This window comes from Zalophus californianus, chromosome 9 (assembly GCF_009762305.2).
Source record: "Zalophus californianus isolate mZalCal1 chromosome 9, mZalCal1.pri.v2, whole genome shotgun sequence".
NCBI lineage: Eukaryota > Metazoa > Chordata > Mammalia > Carnivora > Otariidae > Zalophus > Zalophus californianus.
The window spans coordinates 119329057-119348293 of NC_045603.1; the positions used below are offsets into that span (position 1 = coordinate 119329057).

Here is a 19237-nt window from a genome sequence, read left to right on the forward strand (position 1 = left end):
GAATTGCCACTAGTAATACAATTTATTTCAAGGACATTAAGTTGAAAGTCAGGAGACCTAGATCCTGGCTTTTTAAGAAATGGCTACTTAGGTGATCTCGAAGCTCAGTTTCCCCATCGACGTTTCATTCATTCATTCATTCAGGGATTTACCCTGACCTAATTCCAGAAAGGATATAGGTGGCCTTCAAAGAAGTTTGAAACACAAGACAGAATAAATGGGAAGAGAGGGAAAGAGACGGCGAAGACACAAAATGGAGCCTGGGATGAGCTGAAAATGTCATGCCAGGATGCCAGCATGCCTGCTTGCATGAGGGCTGGGAGTTTGAGTTTCCTAGGAACCAAAGTTGAAAGAGAAACCTGAGCAAGCCCATTACACAGCTGTTGGGCCTGAAGATACCAATGAATCAGTTGATCGGGAGGACTGGAACTGTTCTTAGTCCTAGGATCAGACAGAGTTGGTCTAAGGAGTACCCCACAGAGAGGACATGTGACACAATCAGCGTCATCCTTGCAAACGCCCGTGCAACACAGAATTTCACAGAGCTTGAAAAGAAACCCATCAGTGCAGGCTGCTGAAACCACACTGAACACAATTACACTTAGCCACCACAGTTGTGCCAGGGAGGATGCAGTTTGCCCGGGCTTCCTGACCCTCTGCCAGCCCGGTCTCACCACTCCTTTCACAGGCCACCTTCACACAGGGTGCTGGTGATGTGACACGGTGGCAAGCTCGGCCTTTTCCATCCCCAGGTGTAGCTATTGCACACGATTGGACAGAGGCCTCATCATCTGTGATCCAGGAGAGGTCTCTCCAGGCTTTGTGGTTCTCTGTTCTAGTTAGTGGTGCTCACGGGCATTTGCGATGCATATCAGGCCTTTCTTCCAACTTTACGTAGGCCTGGGCCAATTCGAGGATTTATGTGGAGTCTTACAAATTTCTGTCGTCTGCTTCAGCAGCAAATATCAGTTCTTCTATTTCGTCTTGCTTTTACCTTCTGATGCGCTGTGCTTCTGAACTGCCTGGTCTGGACAAGCAGAGAGACTTGGTCCAACTGCCTGTCAGTGGACGGGACCGACTCTCAGAGAGGGTGTCTCCCGAGGAGCAAATGGCTGGACTTGCCGATAGCTGTGTTATTCTGTGGCCCTTTGGCTTCCCTTTTCTGTTCTCTTTGCTTTCATTGTTTTCTGTTTGATGGACTATACCCAGAACTGCAGCTGTAGTCTGGAAGGTTAAAATCACCATGAGGCCAGTCTCTGGAGAAGTGGAACATTGCTAGATGTTTAAATAAATTCTTCCTGGGACTAAGCTTCTGACGAGCCAACCTCACCAGGGACATGGTGTGGTAGGTGGTTCAGACGTCAGACTCTGGAGCTGTCTGCTGCAGTTTCGCCCCTGACCAGCTATGTGACCTTGGGCAAGTTACCTAACCACTCTGTGCCTGCTTCTCTGTCTATAAAATTTGGATAATAGTACCTCCTTCGTTGGGTATTGTGCTAATTAGGTGAATTGATGTTTACAACCTGCCCATCTTGGTGTATGGTAGGTGCTCTATCAATGATTGAATAAGTTAAAGCCCATTCTTCTACTTACTTTCCTACCTCCCAGTGTTGAAATCATTAACCCTGTCAATCCACTAGGGGGCCCGGTTTCTGGTATCATGTGGCACTGTTGCAGAATTATGAAGATTCAAACCGTGAGGAGTTAGGATTTTCCCCAAGCCCCCTGCATCTTGCCTTAGTCTTTACTTGCAGCCCAAATCCTGCCCTAATTTCCACTCAGCATCATCTCTCAGACCAATGGAGAATTTCTGTTAAGCAAAGCAAACATTTATAAGTCTCTTTTACTTTATTTGGTTTTCTCTGTTATGTTTGGGAAAATAACCTAAAGTTTTGGTGTCAATACCATTTTCTTTAAATTTCTGGTAGGCTAGAACAAACTTGGGTCTTGTAAATGATGATTATCAACTAGTGTCAGAAGAGCATTTGAAAAGGAAACAATAGTCAAGAGCCTGCTAGAATGTCTTACTTCTCTTAAAATAACCGATTTTTTTTTCCACTGGCCTGAAATCATTGGGAGTTCTGACATCGTGTAGGTTCAGCTTTAACTGAAATTCAGGGTCAGTGTTAGTAAAACTTTATAAGTTTTAGGAGAGGGAACAAGTTACTGTATACATCATTAAGAAAGGCCTAAGAATGTATCATTAAGAATATCTTTTAAGGTTTTGAAATACAGCATTTAAATTTACTTCTTTCTTATTTCAAAATGACTGAAATGATAAATTGATAAGGTTGATAAAGTAACTCCAAAATCCTTTTTTATCCTTTGCATTGGGAAACAACTAGTAACTTGAACCGAATCTGGATGTCATGTCTGAACATCTGAATTCCTTGCTAAATAAGCTACCTCACAGCTCAGTAAAGGATGTTAGAGTGAATGTTTGACTTTTTCGGACCCTCCTTGGAGTACATCTTTTTATCCTCCCATGAGGGACATTGGTGTTGGTGTCATCATTCGAAGAATGAGCCACCGTAGAAGAAAGCTCAAAAAATAGGCACCGTAATAGCTTAAAGCAGTTGGGTGTTGTGCAGAATGAGAAAAAGTTACATACTGCCTCAAGTGCTTCTCATACTTCAATTGTAGCCACAACACCCGAGCCCCAGGCAGAAACACGCGATTCTCACTCAGTAGGTCTGGGGTGGCCCGAGATGCTGCGTCTCTAACCTGCTCCCAGGTGATGCTGATTAAGCTTGTTAGATGGCAGGGCACTCTCTACTTTCTAGAGTTGGAGAAACGCTCTGAGTCTGCTCTTGGGGTTTTGGTCCCCCAGCTGGAGGAGAGGTCAATTAAGATTTGCAAAGTAGGTTAAAGTTTCAAGTCCAGGAGTACCCTGGTACTCTGCTCCTACAGCTGAGCTCCCAACAGGGCCTCTGCCCTCAGAAGCTGCAGACACATTTCTTGGCATCTCTTCATCTCTTCGTAGAAGCATCAGGAAGACCTTTGCCATCCTTCGGGTCCCCAGGGAGCGCCCTGCTGAGCTCCACTTTGCAGGCAGGGAGTGGCCGCTTGCTAATGGGGTGATCGGAGCCCTCAGTTCCCATCATCCTACCCATTCATCCTCAGGCTTCTAGGGAGCTGCCCAACCTGTTCACCAACACCCACTGCCCGCAGCAGATTTCCTCCAGTTTCTGGAAATTCTGTCATCCTTCTCTCTTTATACACCGTCTGTCTCCTGTCCTCTCTCCAACAGCTAGAATGTTCTCATTCTGGTCTTCACAGCTCTTCACTCCTCTTTCCCGTTTTCCATCTCCAGACATCCCTGCTTGCGAGATTCCAGGGAAATTCCTCAGCTCTGCCCGGCCCAGTTCTCTCTTCCACTGTCCTATTCTGTTGTCTCACCTGTCCAGTGGGTTTTTATTTCAATAATTACATTTTTCCTTGTAGAAGTTCCATTTTTAAAAATCTGCCAGTTCATTCTTGATAGTTTCTTGTGTTAGGTTCATCTCTGAAATTGCATCCTTTATTTTTTAAATGTTTTATGCATGACTGTTTAAACTCTATTTCTGATGGTCCTAACCACTGCAATTTCTGGGAACCTGAATTTGTTGTCTCATGGGCCTGCTGCCTCTCTATCAGAGTGACCTTCCCAAGCAGAAGCCCCCACAGTCTGGGGTCAAGACATTGACTAGGGATCACACCTATCTATGTAGGGTAGGGGGAAGAAGAAAGATTGGGCAGAAGGGGAAGTCAGATCACCAAGCTGCAGCCAGCTGGTGGGGTGCTCTTGAGTTCTCCCCACCACCCACCGCAGAAGCTCCCACGGTTGTGCAGAGTGACCGGGAGGCCGACCCTGAAGAAGTTGCCAGCAAGGCTGTGGACTGCACACCACAGCTGGGCGGGGAGGTCTTCTCCAAAGGCAGCCATACTTGCCTTCTTGTGTTTGATGGTCTTGTTGAGTTCATCGCCTCATCTCTAGCGGGCCTCCAAGCTGACTTTAGGAAAGGTGTTGTCCCGAGAGTTTTATCTGTGCTGAAGAAAATGAATGAGGAGCACAACATGTTTCTGTCAGAATCTAGCACCTCCCAGCTCCCTGCCTCTCCTACCACCCAGCCCAGCTTCTCTGGCCCCAGCTCCTCCCCCTGTCCTGGCTCGCTGGCACATCTGCTTAAACTTTGGCCTCCAGACCCCAGTCACAGGCCACCGGGGGCGCAGCTCCTGACTGGAGGGCAAGGGGCTGGTTCTGGAACCTGCCTTCTTTGACCAGTAAAGCCTCCCATCAGGTGCGGATCTAGTGGAGGCCACGGGCCTCTCAGATCTCCTTAGGATGATGGTGGAGCAGCAATCCTGCATTTTCCCTGTGGTCAATGAATAAATGCCATCTGCACTTACGATAGAGTAGTTCTTACAAAGTCATTTCATCTTTAATAACCGTGGTGTTTCTGGGTCTTAATTATGTGTAACAAACAAGAGTAGCATCAGTGTTTTCCTTCAGGTATATTCTATATATTCTGCATTATCTCAGTACTAAGAGTGTTTGTAAACACTACGGAGGAATGTTTGTTCCTTTCAAATCTGATTTTATCAATTTTAAGAAAGGCAGTAGTTTTGTGTTTATATTAGCTTAAATGTAGTCATCCTTACATTCTTTTTTCACCTCAAAACTGTTTGAAACCAAAATAAACTCTATTAACTGATACTTAAAGACCATTTTCCCAAAACACTAATTCAAGTTAAGTTTGGATTTCTTTATTTGTTTGGTCATTCTAAAACAAAGCAATCCTTAATTTCAGGCTGTCTTTCTTTCTTTTCTTTTCTTTTCTTTCATGTTGTCAGTGATCTATAAACATAGCCAGAGGCACAATAAGGATTACAGATAATTTAACCTTTCAAAAACATTAAATGAAACAAGACTTTACATTGAAGTATTAATTTGATGCTGTATTAAATTGTCACTTCAAGCCTCTAAAAAAAATGAGTGAAACATGATAATAACAGCAATTTCCAAAAGCCAGAGCCCAGGCTCACACTCTCACGCGGAGATATAAATATTTATCCGTTGCAGTACATCACTTAGAATCCTCTCTGCTGAACCCTTCAGTCAGCTGTGAATCTTTTAATGGCATTTCATTTTGCATGAGAAGAGCAACAAAGCGGGGATTCATAATACTTGTTATTCTTGTTGAGCGCCTAAGAGCGAAGGAAACATCTTATGGCTGTTTCATTGTATATGTTTTAAAAATTCTGATTTCACCGTGTTAATTTATTGTGGTATGACAGTTCTAACAAACCCATGGCTATGTAGGAAAAAGTTCTAAGGAAGACTTACGAAGAGATAAAATTTGGTTTTATTGATTGTACCATGGAATCATTTACAAGTACCTTTTTTAAAAGAAGACAGAAGGAAGTAAAAACTGTTAGTGTTGGAAGCATAGGTTTCAGACAGAAACACTGCAGGCAAATAAAAGTTTCTGAGAGTACTCTTGAAAAAAACAGAAACCACTCCATGATGAGTAACAGGTGACTTGAGGTATCCAGCCAATTAAGTACAAAAGTGAAAAATAATAAAAACAATATTTAAAAATGCATTTAAATGTAGGTAATACAGTGAGTTTAACACTGAGAGTATGGACGCTGACCCCAAGAATAACTGAGTGTTTTAGCTTCCTATAGCAAGCATAATAAGAATTGATGATAATCAAGTTCACTCTTTTAAAATTGGGGAGTAAATATTCAGTACCTATTCAGATGAAAACTCAGTGTCATCGTGGAATTGCAAGCATTTGAAAGCCACCCGTCGAGGCGCCAGACCGAGCTTCTCTTTGATGTGAGAGAAAAGCTTGGCTGCAGGTGACAGAGGAGAGCCAGCATTATGCCACAGGTAGGAATGTGTCGGGAAAAGGCCACATTCGAGAAGCCACTGAAAGGCACACTCTCCAGGACTGTACATACGCAGCCCATGCTCTCATAAAAGAATCCTCTCTCTTCTCTCTTGCCTGATGTGCGCTCTTAATTTCTGAGCCACACATGGATGATCAGCATTGCCAAGTGTTTGGTCCATTTGTGGCCTTATCTCCCTCGGGACCTCAGAGTGGCACAGAACAGAAGTTGCAAACTCATCTGACTTCTAGAAAGGAGTCTACCAGGCTACTGTAGGCACCGTACCTGCTGAGTCTGGAGGCTGAGATACTAATATAGCTGGTGGGGAGCACCCATGTGTCTATGTCCTTTGCCAGTAGGGAAGGCCTGCCTTGTAGCCACATCAAGACAGTGGTTGAAAGTGAAAGAAATACTTAGACCTTTCTTAGGGAGTCATCCTCAGGATGAAATTGTTATTTCTTCATTCTTGTAGTCTGGAAATTAAGCATGTAGAAGGGAGGAAGCAAAGATTCCTTAGGTTATCTTGTGATCGAATCAACAATGTTAATAAAGAAATTAAGAGATGCTGAGGATGTTTTTCGATATTCAAAAAAAAGAGGGTGCTCCTCCCAAATGATTGGTCATTGAAGAATGGCATGACATTGTAGTGCTCGCAATACACCCCTTCCTCCTTATTTTGGAAGCATTTATGTACAAGTTGTTTTGTAAATTTGTCAATGATGTGTAAATTCTTGAAAGGAAAGTGCTGAGTTCTGATCCTAAAGTAACATGAGAGAGAAATACAATTTTTTTAGTGTCTCTTTCGTATTTACAAGAACATTACCCCTTACTTTATCAGCAGATACATACATTCACAAAACTATTCATTTTTGGAAAGTCTTTGTGGAGGTTCATTGAAATTGAGAATTCCCATCATGCATTTAAAATAAAATTCATTTCTCAGCCTTTTAGGGATACATCAGGTGCTCTAAGAAGTCTCCTTCCCTTCCCTCCCTTCCTCCCTCCCCACTTCCTTTTCCACCCCTCACCCCAGGGTCTTGGTTTCATCTTGTTCCAGCTCGAGTCATGGGCAGTCAGTCCCCTGCAGTCATTTTTTCCCAGGTCTTCACATTCTTCACAGAAACCCTATGCCCTCATTACTGTCATTACCCCTCTCCTTCAAATGCAGAGGCACAGAGAGGTTGAATAATTGGTCGAGGGATACACAGCTCGTGAATGTGGAGCTGGACCAATAGGGCTCCTAGCCGCGTGATGTGCCTGAGCTGTGCAAAGGCCCCAGCTAAAGCTCTGGCCATGAATTTGCAGTCGCCCTGGATGTGGGATTACCCTGGTAGTTCGTGTGTGCTTTGCAGATGTGACCACTGGGGTCAGAGTTTGTGTGCAGCACTTCCGGGGTCAGCTGGTGAAGAACCCAAGAGGATGAACATCTGGGCCTCTGTACCAGCTTCCCCAGGCAGTGACGCACCACGCTAGAACAGCGGCCCCCCAGCTTGGCGTTGCCAGAGCCACTGGAATGTCCCTCTCCTATCATGAAACCGTCTCATCTTTCCCCGGAGCCCCTCCCCAGAAATTCTGTCAATGGGTGGGATTTTCTCTTCTGCAACGTTTTGACCCATAAATGCTTTCTAAGCCTTTGGCAGCAACTGTGTTGCTCACCAGTACTGGAATCTAATAGGATACGCTTGAATATAGGTTGTGGTCTGGTCCATATTTATAAACACAGGAGCTTAAGTCTATTAAATCTGTACTTTTCAAGGTGTTCGTCGAAGAGCCTCATCGATGAGCCAGGCCTTTGAGAAGCAGCACATGTAGAAACTTGGAGATGCAGATTAAATTGATCTCATTTTTATTTGCAGTAATTTATTTAGTCTTAAAGATAGGGGAGTTGTAGAATGTAATCCACGTGGGTGTTTTTCTGTGGGGAGAAAAAAAACCTTGTCGATGATTTCCTGTATAGGGTGCAGAAAGTTTCTTTATCATTTTCATTACCTGAATAATAGTATCTACTCTGTTCCAAGGCGCTCTGTGGCTTGGTACAGAGATTTTGATCAAAAAGACTTACCCTGCTGCCAGGACTTGTAAAAGATAGGCCAAGATGAGAATAATCCGAGCACAAAGGGGGGGTTGAGCAGCGGTGTACCCCCCACCCCCGGAGGAGGGGACAGACATGCATGTCCTATGAGCCTCCAAAATACCTACACAGAGCCTGCCTCGGAGTGGACGCTAGTCCACGTTTCTGAGTTCGGAGGACCAAGCAGATGCATGTAACACTGAAGTTTCTTTGAGAGTTTTGAATGAAAATAATTGTTAACTATTATCACTGTCCTCTGCAGAGGGAGGAAGGATGATGTAGTACGGTGCGCAGGCATGGTGTGAAGTATTTTGACATACTAATCCTCACAACAACTTTCCTTGCTGGTAGGAATTATGGTGCTCCTTTTCCAGAAAATGAAACTAAAATGAAGAGTGATCTAGTAACTTGCCCAAGATCCCACAGCTGGTAAATGGAGGCACTGGGGTGCATATGCATTCTTTCCAGCTCACAAACCTACGTTCCTTCTACCGTGCTCACACAGTGTAGACCCCTGTAGTCTCCATGTTTTTAAGGCTCACCCAACCATCTTTCTTCAGAGGTGAGGGACAACAGCCCTTTTTATTTCTTTAGATCAGATGTGTGAAGTTTTGTTTTCAACCAACCGCCCATTTTGTATTTGCAAACCTCACGTTAATTTACTGTTTTTTCGAAAGGAGAGAAATAGAAAATGTTCCACTGATCTGACTTCAAAGGAAGAACAATTGAGGTGAAACTCTACTCAGGAAATATATCAAATTAAATGTGTAGCTCAGTTGTGGTCAGTATGATAGAAAAGAGCAAGAGCATCTTTAAAACCTGCCAACACTCTGGGTGACAAATATCAAACTCATGTACTGATGCTGTTCGTCTTTAATGACAAACACTAAAGGCTTTTTTTGACCTTTAAGATGGTTAAATAGTATCAGAGTTGATTATTGACAGTGCTTGCCACTAAAAAGTTTGAAAGGGCATTTTATTTTTATTTTTCTAAAATGCTCATTGTAAAATGGAAAAATTCAGGCAGCATAATTTACAAAAAGAGGGGGGAGAAAGCAAAGTTACCCCAAATTCTACCATTACCACTTGGTGACCATTCTTCCAGGCTTCTCCCTATAAATATGCACAACGTGTATGATTTAAACAATTTTTACAATTTTGAAATCATGCTACTCATGCTATTCATTATCCTAGACGTTTCACACACCTGTCGAGGACAAAAAAAAGAGCTCTTTTGAAATATCCTTTCCCCTTTCATTTTAAAGAAAGGAAAACCCAACTTTCCTTTGGAGAGTGCCGTGGGACCCATTTTAAAAATATCAGCTTTCAAAGGAGATGTGTCTCCCTCTTGTGGCCCTTTAGAGGATGGTCACCAATACCTTGAGACTCATGTTGTGTTTTTGCAACTGTTATCAGAAATGGTGTCAAAGCTGGAACTTGTACAGCGGCCTTGATGAAATCCAACATGGGGGCCAGAGTACCTCCGTCTGTCCGGAGAGCAGGAGCAAGTACTCTTGGGGTAGCACGGCACCTTCCCTTCATGCTGCTGCTCTGGTGGGCACAGTGGCTCAGCGCATTAGTGTGGTGGGTGAGAAACAAAAGCTAGGACTAGAGATGACTGTCCCAGCGTCTAACACTCAGCTCTCTCCACAGTTTCCTCTTTAATCACAGCTTCAATGCAATACTTTCACAACACTGTTAAAAGAGCTGATCTTGGCGGCCAAGTGACTCTCCCTCAACCTCACAGAGTCATCACCCCAGGCTTCTGGGAAGGAAGGGGGAGGCCCTCGGTAGGGTGTGATTTCCCTTTAGAGGAATTAGCAAATGGACCAATCACTTGCCCCCTCATCTAACACTGTTATATCCAAGTTTTGACTTTACAAATTAGTTTGGGATGTTAGGAAAAAATATCTCTTTGGAGAATAAGTTGAGTTTTCTTATCTATGTATACATGGTGATCTCAGATCCTGGTCAGGCAGTATAAACATGGTCATTTTCTATAAATAGGACCTTAGTAGTTGGAGGGTTTCACTTTGTCTAAACACAAAGGTAGAAGAGTTGTATTTTACATCTGAATGAGCACATTTTGATTACATAATGTGTTCCTTTTCCTCTCTCCTGTGCAGTATATAGTAGAATGTCATGGGATCACCCTTCTTCCCCAGTTCTTGGGCATGTACCGGCTTAATGTCGATGGAGTTGAAATCTACGTGATTGTTACAAGAAATGTGTTCAGCCACCGTTTATCTGTATATAGGAAATACGACTTAAAGGTGAGATTTTTGTTCATGTTTATTAAGTAGACAAATGTTGTAATTGATCATGCTAAACACTTAGGAGGTGCTCAGAGCTTAAAGCCGCCAGGCAACTAAACTAGCAGTGCTCGCCTGCAAGTGAAGCAAGGATCGCTTGCTGGCTTTACCAGAAGACTTTTGCACATGTTAGGAGGAATCACGTCTGATTTTCAAGGAGTTATTTATTGAACACCAGCTCGATGAACAAAATGGACCAGACCTGTGCTCAAGGAGCTGACATTGTGGTGGTTACAGACAGACAATAAGTAAAAGTAGCGAGTAAATGCTATAGCATAGTAAGAAGTGGTAAGTGCTATGGATGGAAGTAAAGATGGGGAAGAATGGAGGAGGGATACAGCTTAAACAGGGTGTCGGGGAAGGTTTCACTGGAAAGATGACATTGCAGCAGACCCAAAGGAAGAGAGCACGAGCTGAGGGAAGGGCATTCCTGGCAGAAGACACAGGCCCTGAGACCGGCTATTACAAAGACCTTGGGTGAGAGGCACGCCACGGGAATTCTGAGGGGAGTGAGGTGAGCTGACTCTTTGGATCACTGACTTTGGGGGAGGATGTCCAAGTTGGGAGCTGGCAATCTGTGACCTGCCTGCATGGCAAATCCAGCTTGGCCATTTTTGTAAATAGAGTTTTTTGTTGTTTTTTTTTTTTTAAAGATTTTATTTATTTACTTATTTGAGAGAGAGAGAGCAAGAGAGCACATGAGAGGGGGGAGGGTCAGAGGGAGAAGCAGACTCCCCGCTGAGCAGGGAGCCCGATGCGGGGCTCGATCCCGGGACTCCAGGATCATGACCTGAGCCGAAGGCAGTTGCTTGACCAACTGAGCCACCCAGGCGCCCTGTAAATAAAGTTTTATTGGAACACTGCCGTGGCCAGTGTTTCTGCATCACGTGTGGTTGCTTTTGTACTATAATGGCAGAGTTGAATACTACCACAGAGACTGTTCTTTTTTTAAAGATTTTATTTCTTTATTTGACAGAGAGAGAGAGAGAGAGCACAAGCAGGGGGAGTGGCAGGTAGAGGGAGAGAGAGAAGCAGGCTCCCCACAGAGCAAGGGAAGCCCGATGTGGGACTCGATCCCAGGACCCCGGGATCATGACCTGAGCCTAAGGCAGTTGCCCAACCAACTGAGCCACAGAGACTGTTCTGAACCACAAAGTCTAAAACATTTACCAGCTGACCCATTCAGAAAAAGATTGCCACCCTTTGGTCTTTGCCAGTAGATCTCAAATTTTTTGATCTCAGACTCCTTCACTCTTAAAAGAGGACCCCCAGTACAGCCACTGTGGAAAACAGTATGGAAGTTCCTCAAAAAATTAAAAATAGAATTGCCATATGATCTAGTAATTCCACTACTGGGTATTTACCCAAAGAATACAAAGACACTAATTTGAAAAGACATACACGCCCCTATGTTTATTGCAGCATTATTTACAATAGCCAAATTATGGAAGCAACCCAAGTGTCCTTTGATAGGTGAATGGATAAAGAAGATGTGGTATACATATACAATGGAATATTATGCAGCCATTAAAAGGAATGAACTCTTGCCATTTATAACACTGTGGATGGATTTAGAGGGTAGCTAGGTGAAGTCAGTCAGTCAGAGAAAGACAAATACCATATCATTTCACTCGTGGAATTTAAAAAACAAAACAAATGAACAAATTTAAAAAGAGACCAAAAAAACCCCAGACTCTTAAGTATAGAGACAAACTGACGGTTATCAGAGGGGAGGAGGAAGGGGGTGGCTGAAACAGGTGATGAGGATTAGGAGCACACTTATGATGAGCACTAAGTAATCTATAGAATTGTTGAATCACTATATTGTACACCTGAAACTAATATGACATTGTATGCTGATTATAATGAAATTAAAATTTTTTAAAAAGAGGACTGTCAAAAGCTTTCGGGTTGTATATACTGCTATTTACAATGTTAGAGATTAAAATAAGAAATTTTTAAATGCTTACTTTATTTATAATTTAAAAGAACCATTACATGTTAGCATATTTTCATGAAAAATAGCTGTATCTTGCAAATCAAAAAATTGAGACAGGTGACCTTTTCTTTTTCCTTTACATTTTTGCAAATCTCCCTAATATCTGATTTAATATGAAATAGTTGGAATGTCCTATCTGGTTGTGCTGTCTGTTGCAATGTTACTTGATTGACGTGTATGAAGAAAGTCAGACCTTAACACAGATACATAGTTGGAAAATGGGAGGGTGGGTGTTTTAGTAACTTTTTCAGATATTTGTGGATACTGTTCTTTGATATTCTACCAAAACCTGACAAAAGGTAATTTCTCAAAGCATATTTACAATGTGGGATCAGAAATCACATCAGTGAACTTGCTGTATTGGTTTCATTAAAACCCACTGGTCTGTTTGCATGTTTTGATCATTTGAAACAGATGCAGTCACTGAGTTACGGGGTCTTCCAAATATTGACTCATTATGCAATATCGAGAAGTCACATTAACCTCACCACAAGTCTCATAAGAGAAGTCTTTAAGTATTGAGAAGCTGTCATGCTCATGGTGGTGGATACAAGTTTTTTAAAACTCTGATTTCCACTTCAAAGCTCAAATTTTACCATTGGCAACAAGCCCTGTGCGTTGTTTTTGGTGAAACGCCAGCATGCAGCTGAGCCCCACAGCTTTATTCTTTGAGCAAGTATCTACCAAACGCCCGGATCTGAATAAAGAGATTGCCATTGTTCTTTCAGGTAAAAATGTTTTAATGAAAAAAGCAGCTAGTTGAGCTTGTAACTCAAATCATCACAAAAATGACTTCTTAAAACATTCCTTCTTCACAAACAGAAGTGTTTTATACATATTCCCACAAAGAATATTGAAGAAATGTGTATTCCATGGTCAAGATTTGCTAATTTCATTGCTTCATCAAGGACATTTTTAGACATATATATAATGTATATTTTGTATGTATTTTATGACAAACTCTATTAGTACCATTCGGTGCCACTGGATTTGTGCTAAGCTGCCAACAGTTTTGCCCACGATTGTTTTTGTAACATCCATGCAAATATCAGGACAGTGAAAAAAGCCGATCATGTCTCAATATTATTAGAAAGATGGTTTTGACTTTGCAGAGCCCTGAAAGGGTCTTGGGACCCCAGGATGCTGAGCACACTTTGAGAAATGCTAGTCTAAGGGAGGGAAAATGGTTTAGGCTTATCTTCTACCCTCTGGAGTTCAGATAAACTGTATAAGCTTCCCAAATACAGCCTTGCTCTGTTCTGCCTCCAAGTTGAGGCAGTTTTGTCGCCCGGAATGGCCCTGGTGGAAATCCCAGCCACTCTCCAGGGCTCTTGGATCATCTCTCTCACTCAGCAACCTTTGCAGTGCTGCCTAGAGGAAGGACACTGTGGAGCATTACGGAACTTTGTTCATGGGTCTGACTCCCCTATAGAATAAGCCAGAGTGACCTCTGAAGCCTCCTGTCCTGGTTTTATCATTTGTTAGCTATGCGTGGGTTGCTGAACTTTTATTGAATCTCCGTTTCTTCATCTGTAAAACAGTTATAATTATACCTACATTTGCTGGGTTGTTATGAGGGTTTGATTACACATGCGCGCGTGCACACACACACACGCACGTCTGTCATGTCCGGCATAATGTGTAGCATATGGGAATTGGCCAGTGAATTTTGGTTGTGACTCATCCATCCTACTAGTAAGTGCCTTAAGGGCAAATTTTTGGTCCGTTTTATTTTTCTATTCCCCTAAGATAGTGCCTCGTTCAAGGAAGCATCTAGTAAACATATCTTGATGTAAATTATACTTCTAGACTGGATATTATAGTTTTAATTTGCCTCAGACTTCCTTAATTTCATCTCCCTTTTTTAGCTTGTAGAATAAATTCTCTTCTTGCCAGTACTTTCGGTTGTGATGGAACCTGGACATCTGGCATCATTTCATGGCTCAAACTCTTGGCCTTGACTTACTAACCTTATTTTCTACTTCTGTTTGAGTTTTTATTTTGAATTCATTTAAATTTGGGTGAGTTCCTCCCCTCCCCCAGGCTAATGATCTGCATTTACATAGAGATGAACCTTCACCAAGAATCAGAAGCAGGGTAAATTTTACTGCAGGAGGGAAGACACACACACACATACACAGACCAGAAACTCGGCTAAAGATACAAAGAGGAATAAGTAGTTTCTTCCTCTGACCAGGAGCATAGACAGTGCTCAAATATTGCAAATATCCCGTGTTTTTTTTTTTTTTTTTAATTTGGGAACATTCTTTGTTAGAAATCAGTGTGTAAAGGAAGCTCTTTGTGGTCTGTATTCAAGAATCCCTAAAAAAAAAAAAAAAAACAAAAAAAAAAAACAGGAAAACGGACCATTACAAGTGGTAGCTGCTGGGTTTGTGCAGCGGGACCACACGTTTTCCTTCACAAACAATTCACATTGTCCCTCATCATTTCGTGGGTCAGCTTTGTGCTCCTCCGATGCTCCCCCAGAAACTCGGAGCATTTCCCATGGGCTGATAGCAGCTTCTCCGACGTCCGCCGACCTGGGAATGCTGACCACCAGGGGGATGTAGCTTTGATCCGGGGCGGGGGAGGGGGACTCTCCACAATCCTCTAATGCATGGCTTCCAGGGCAATAAACGCCCATATAAGAGGTGGTCGGAGAAGCGCGTCACTGCTGACCTGGCCTTGCCTGGGTGGCCAGTGCCACGGGGGAAGGGAGAGCAGTGAAGTGGTCGTGATCCTTGTCCAACCATTTACTTGGGAAATGCCAGGCATTGCTGTGTGAGATACTGCAGCAGTCCCCTGAGGAGCACGAAGAAATTGTTCTTGTTGTATTGACATCGCTAGGAATTCACTGGCCATCTGCAAGCTAGCTTTTCTTTTGCGTTAACATCTTCCACAAACAAGGGGAAGTTTCTCTTCTTGAGCTCTACCGCACGCCCCCGTTGGCATCTGGGTGGGCTTGGGTCTTCTCGGACAGCCCCAGAGCTCTGAGGCGTGGCTTTGCAAACCAGTGCGGCAGAGTAGAATTGCAGAGATCAAGAACTGTCTTTTCTTTCCCTTGATACCTTTATGCTCAGCCTAGGGCCTGGCACAAAGGGGGTGCAAGTAAATATGTGTGAAGGGATTCCCAGAGTGAAGGGGGACAGGAAGGATCCACAGGGTCTTACTCAGAGTAGTGAGGACAACATGTCCATCAGTAACTCTGAAACAGGGGCGAAGGGCAGGCAGAGGGGCTAGGATGGGCCCACATGTGGAAGACGTAACGTGGGGAAGGAGGCATTTAATGCCCCAGTGGCTACTGCAGCCATGAGTAGCCCACACCACCTTTGAAGATGTAAGACCAACCATTTCTGGCAATCGAGGCAAGAAGCAGAGCATGGTTTTTTGTTTTTTTTGTTTTGTTTTGTTTTTAAGATTTTATTTATTTATTAGACAGAGAGAGAGAGAGAGAGCACAAGTAGGCAGAGTGGCAGGCAGATGGAGAGGGAGAAACAGGTTCTCTGCTGAGCAGGGAGCCAGATGTGGGGCTTGATCCTAAGACCCCAGGATCACGACCCGAGCTGAAGGCAGCTGCTTAACAGACTGAACCACCCAGGTGCCCCCAGAGCATGGTTTTGATCTGGCGGTAATAAGTTATCATTCAAAGGGCGCCTGGGTGGCTCAGTCGGTTAAGCGTCTGACTCTTGGTTTCGGCTCAGGTCATGATCTCAGGGTCGTGAGATCAAGCCCCTGTTCAGGCTCTGTGCTGGGTGTGGAGCCTGCTTAAGATTCTCTCTCTCCCTCTCCCTCTCCCTCTGCCCTTCCCCCGCCCATTTCATGTTCTCTCTCTTTTAAAAAAAAAAATCGTTTAAAAAAAATGTTACTGTTCAAGTGATTGTCAGGTTTTCTGATTTCCAGCAGGGGGACAAGAACCAGGGAGAATCCAGCTCAGGTGACAAGCTAGGGAGAGGGTTGGAGACGAGCCGGTAGGAATGTCTACAGAGTGGGGAGTGCCCACGGGGCGGAGTTGTGACCAGGGAGGGGACAGAGCTCACTCAGGGCGCGGCTCCAGAGCGGAGTGGGTGCTCGTTTATTTCTGCGCTCTGGCCGGGCACACTTGCATCTCTTACAGGTGTGAAGCCTGATGCCTCCCATGTGCGTGTTTTCATGACGGTCTTTGTGTTTCAGGGCTCTACAGTGGCTAGAGAAGCCAGCGACAAGGAAAAGGTGAGTACCCTGATATTCCCACCGCCGTCCCCTCCTTACATCCACTCTTTCTCTCCTGCCTTCCACTGCGATTCTTCCGTCTCCCCTCCACCATGCCAGTGAGAAGCACGTCACTGACCTGAGAAGTCTCCTGCCTCCGCTGTCTTCCTCAGATTAGCTGCCCCACACTCTTTGTTGGGCAATGAAGTAGTTCTGTTAGTTCTAAGTGTGGCTGAAAGAAATGGTTCATTTGCAACATAGCCCTGAAAGCACAGCCATCTGTGTGGTTACTTAGGATCCAGATGCAGCTACAGCCCAGTAGCCAGGGTCCTAACCCCCCCTCTCCCCCTGACTGGCGGCTGGGAGCTCCAGTCCTTTCCATGCCTCTCTGAGCCCTGGTTGGTCCCCTGTAAAATGAGCGCGTTGAGCTTCAGTTTCACCTGGAAAAGGTTGGCTCAGATGAGCTTCAGACTCCTTTCCAGCTCTAAGATAGGATTAGAGTGCTTTTGACTTAAAGAATTAGGGATGTGGAGATTATATCTTATATTTTCCTGAGTCACTGGACAGCAGGTAATATTTGAACCACGTTTGGTTTATTATGCAAGACTATAGACAGATTCGACTTGAATCAGTTTAAGAGTTTGGGAAGTAGCTTTCTGTGTGGCAATCGAAACTGACCCAAATCGACATTTGCTTATACGAAAGGTACCTCTATACACTCAGTTACCCCCCCTCGTCACCTGGGGAAGTTTTTTGACCAAACCGTTGAAAGCGGGGCTCAGGATTTTAAATTACGATTTTAGAATGTTCTCATCCTGTCTTGATTTGAATTTTACATTTTGGGAATCTACTTTTCTTTACTCATTCAGAAGCATTTGTGAATTTTTTCATGGCTACCATCCTAGCTTCAGGGGCTAAAATAAGCACCTAGCAGGCAACACAGACATTAAAATAGGAAATGACAGTTATCATGTGATAAGCGGTTTAACAGGGAGCATGTAGCACTGACTCAGTGGGGGCAGGGGGACAGAGCGGGGCACCCGGCGCTTTAGCTGAAGGGTGACATAAGCTGCACCACTTGGAAAGGCTGTTGGAATAGCTCTGATAGAGTGGTAGCCGGAGCTGGGATGGTGGAAGGGAGGAAAGGTTATAGGGAGATTTAGGAAGAAGCCACAGAAGCCAGAGGTTTGATGTGGGAGGCAAACAGTGCCAGGGAGTGTGTGTGTGGAGGGAGGGTGGGGTTCAGGAGGACTCCTGTGGGTCTGGTTCAGACAGCGGGAGTGTGTTGGTTCCACTGAAAGAGAGAGCCGAGCGGAAGGACGCCCTAGAACAGAGGTGGTCAGTAGACACGAGAGGCTCCAGGGAGGTTTCAGCTGGGGAAAAAAGGGCTTGGAAAACCTCACAGGAAGGATGAGCAGCCAAGACAGGGAGGTAGCTGAGGCCACCCAGGATGAGTGTACGGAATAGAAGAGAAGTATGTCCAGAACCAGCCCAGAAGAACTTCATCATTTAAGGAGTGGGTGAAAGGAGACAGTCCTGCAGAGGATCAGCCAAAGAGACAGGAGATGAGCAGACGAGCCAGGAAAGTTTGGGTCATCTGTTCAGACATTTAGGGAGTATCTCTTGTGAGCAAGCATTTCTCCAAGCATTGTGAGAAATACTGCCTTGAAAAATGCCCCTGGTCTTCGGAGACTTGCCCTCTAGTTGTATCCTAGAGACCAGAGGAAGAGAACTGTCCCAGAATCAGATACTTCTGCAAGGCCAGGTAGGATGAGGACTGAGAATTATCCAATGGACTTACCACCAGGGAACTCTCCGGTGACCTTGTCCATGGCAGTGGGTGGAGCAGAAGCCGGGTCACAGCGGGGGACGAAGTGAGGAACGGAAAAGGAAATGGCAGATTCTTCTCTGACCGTTTGTATTCTTACTATGCACTAGTGAATATATTTTTCCACTTCTGATCTCCACATAAATCACCCTGAAGGCACCAGCTTTGGCCAAAAGAAGCAGAAACAATGGACTGCTGGCTTCCATGTTTCTATGACTAAACATTTCGTCCAAGTGCCCAAGACCCTAGCGGGTATTTAGGTTTTAGTCCCTGAGAAACTCAGAGGTTTAGTAGGATTGGGATTTTCTCCTAGGAGAAAATATCTGGATTGTTTGAGGAGCCACACAGACTTTTCGGCATCATAACAAGAAGCCAGCCCCTGAGTAAGAACTATGGTAGTGATGACATTCACTACTCCACGCTGGTGGCTCTGTGTTTACTTTGTTCCCAAGTCCCTCGAGACTATTGCTGGTAGACCCCACCCTTTTCCCCCCACTCTGTTCCTTTTCATTATTTCAGGTTTGATCACCCGGGGCATGGTCCACTCTGACAATAAACAGTGCCAAGAAAGACAGAGGCCATGGGGTGGTTGCTACTGAAGCCGAAATCATAAAGTGAGTCCATGTATGAAGGAAAGCCACAAATATTTGACATCCTTGAGGCTGTACTATTTCATCAGAAGCAGACCATCCAGTTGCCTATCCCTCCCCTCACTGCTCTGCCTGTAGGACCACACACTTTCCAGAAACCCATGGCATCCACCCCATTTCCACTGCCCGCCTCACCAAAAATGCTGAGCCCTTTGTGGGTATAGGTTTCTGTGCAAAGAATGAAATTATAGAATTTGTCTAATAGAAACCCACTTTTCTGAGGAGTCTACTGAGGATGCTTTTATCCTGTACTGAATTGTTCCTCAAAACATCTCCCCTGGAGGTGGGCTTAGAGAAGTCAGCAATGGGAAG

The 19237-nt window shown here is 44.3% G+C and overlaps 1 protein-coding gene and 1 long non-coding RNA gene across 7 annotated transcripts in view; one reads left to right on the forward strand and one right to left on the reverse strand.

Moving 5' to 3' along the window:
* The window catches only part of PIP4K2A (phosphatidylinositol-5-phosphate 4-kinase type 2 alpha), a 173293-nt gene that overhangs the window by 125642 nt on the left and 28414 nt on the right, over nt 1-19237 (forward strand). For all 6 annotated transcript variants that reach the window (XM_027592629.2, XM_027592631.2, XM_027592630.2 and 3 more), the window contains 2 exons: nt 10075-10221; nt 16430-16468. In XM_027592629.2, coding sequence (XP_027448430.1) covers nt 10075-10221; nt 16430-16468 — 186 coding nt within the window. The remainder of the gene's footprint in view (nt 1-10074; nt 10222-16429; nt 16469-19237) is intronic.
* The window catches only part of LOC113921688, a 47679-nt gene continuing 35883 nt past the window's right edge, over nt 7442-19237 (reverse strand). The window contains exon 3 of the long non-coding RNA XR_003519763.1: nt 7442-7792. This is a non-coding gene — a long non-coding RNA (uncharacterized LOC113921688). The remainder of the gene's footprint in view (nt 7793-19237) is intronic.